The 1,296-nt window shown below is 73.4% G+C and overlaps 1 protein-coding gene across 1 annotated transcript; it reads left to right on the top strand.

The window, feature by feature from the left end:
* Positions 1–3: 3 nt before the first annotated feature.
* CASKIN1 (CASK interacting protein 1) lies at positions 4–751 on the top strand (the record flags this gene model as incomplete). Its single annotated transcript, XM_012731692.1, has 3 exons — positions 4–321; positions 393–609; positions 741–751. Coding segments are annotated over 3 exons (546 nt in total), but the record flags the coding sequence as incomplete, so codon positions are not given.
* Between the last annotated feature and the right edge of the window lie 545 nt (positions 752–1,296).

The following is a 1,296-nucleotide window of genomic DNA, read 5'->3' on the forward strand; positions in this document are numbered from 1 at the left end:
GGCCCAGCCGACGGCCCGGAGGCCTGTGACCCCACAGCCGCCGGACGCTCCTGGTCGAGAGCAGGGACGGAGGCCGCAGGGCGGGACGCCGGACGTTGGTGGACGCGGAGGAGGAGCCTGGCCACAGGAGCAGCGACGCAGAGCGGGGCCGTGGGCCTGCGGCCAGCGGAGGAGCCGGGCCGGCCTGCAGCGCTGCCTTGTGTCTTCCAGAGCGCCGAGGCCGTGGGCCAGTGGCTGGCCACCTTCCAGCTGCAGCTCTACGCCCCCAACTTCACCAGCGCCGGCTACGACCTGCCCACCATCAGCCGCATGACCCCCGAGGTGGGTGGCCCGCGCCGGCGCCCCGGCCCTGAGCTGCCCTGGCCGCGGCTAACGGCTCCTCTCCTGCCCAGGACCTCACGGCCATCGGGGTCACCAAGCCCGGCCACAGGAAGAAGATCACCGCGGAGATGGGCTCTGCCCGGCGGCCCAGTGCTGACCGCCGCGCTCTGGCCATGCAGAATGGGATCAACGCCCACGTGAAGAACGCCTACAGCCAGACGGCTCTGGACATCGTGCGCCAGTTCACCGCATCCCAGGCCGGCAAGGAGATCAAGCAGCTGCTGCGAGGTGGGCGGCGGCCGGCCGGGCGCGGGGCGGGCCAGGCGCGGGACTGGCCCCTGTCCTGTGTTCCCAGAGGCCTCGGCGGCCCTGCAGGTCCGGGCGACCAAGGATTACTGCAACAACTACGACCTGACCAGCCTCAACGTGAAGGCCGGGGACATCATCACGGTGAGGCCGGCCGCGGGCGGGGTGGCTGCGGGCACAGCGCCCTGCCGGGCCCCGGGCTGCGGTGCCAGCGCTCGCTCTGCCCCGCCAGGTCCTCGAGCAGCACCCGGACGGCCAGCCTCCGGGCCGCCCCCGTCCATCTGGGCCCTTCTGGGAGCCAGACTGGCCAGCCGGCTCCCGCCCACCGGCGCGGCTCTGCCAGCCTCGGGCTCTGAGCGGTGCGGCCGGGCGCAGCCTCCCTCCCGTCTCTCCTGCCTGCAGAGCTCCTGGGCTCCACCAAGAAGATCAACGTCAACTTCCAGGACCCGGATGGGTGAGTGTGGGCGCGGGGGGGCGGGGCGGGGCGCAGGGGGGGCTGGGCAACATGGCTCTCCGCGGCCCCCAGCTTCTCCGCCCTGCACCACGCGGCCCTGAACGGCAACACGGAGCTCATCAGCCTGCTGCTGGAGGCCCAGGCCGCCGTGGACATCAAGGACAACAAAGGCAAGGCCACGGGCCGGCGCGGGAGGCCGAGGCCGCTGGCCCGGC

Source organism: Condylura cristata, unplaced genomic scaffold, assembly GCF_000260355.1.
Source record: "Condylura cristata isolate star-nosed mole 26May11 unplaced genomic scaffold, ConCri1.0 scaffold00032, whole genome shotgun sequence".
Lineage (NCBI taxonomy): Eukaryota > Metazoa > Chordata > Mammalia > Eulipotyphla > Talpidae > Condylura > Condylura cristata.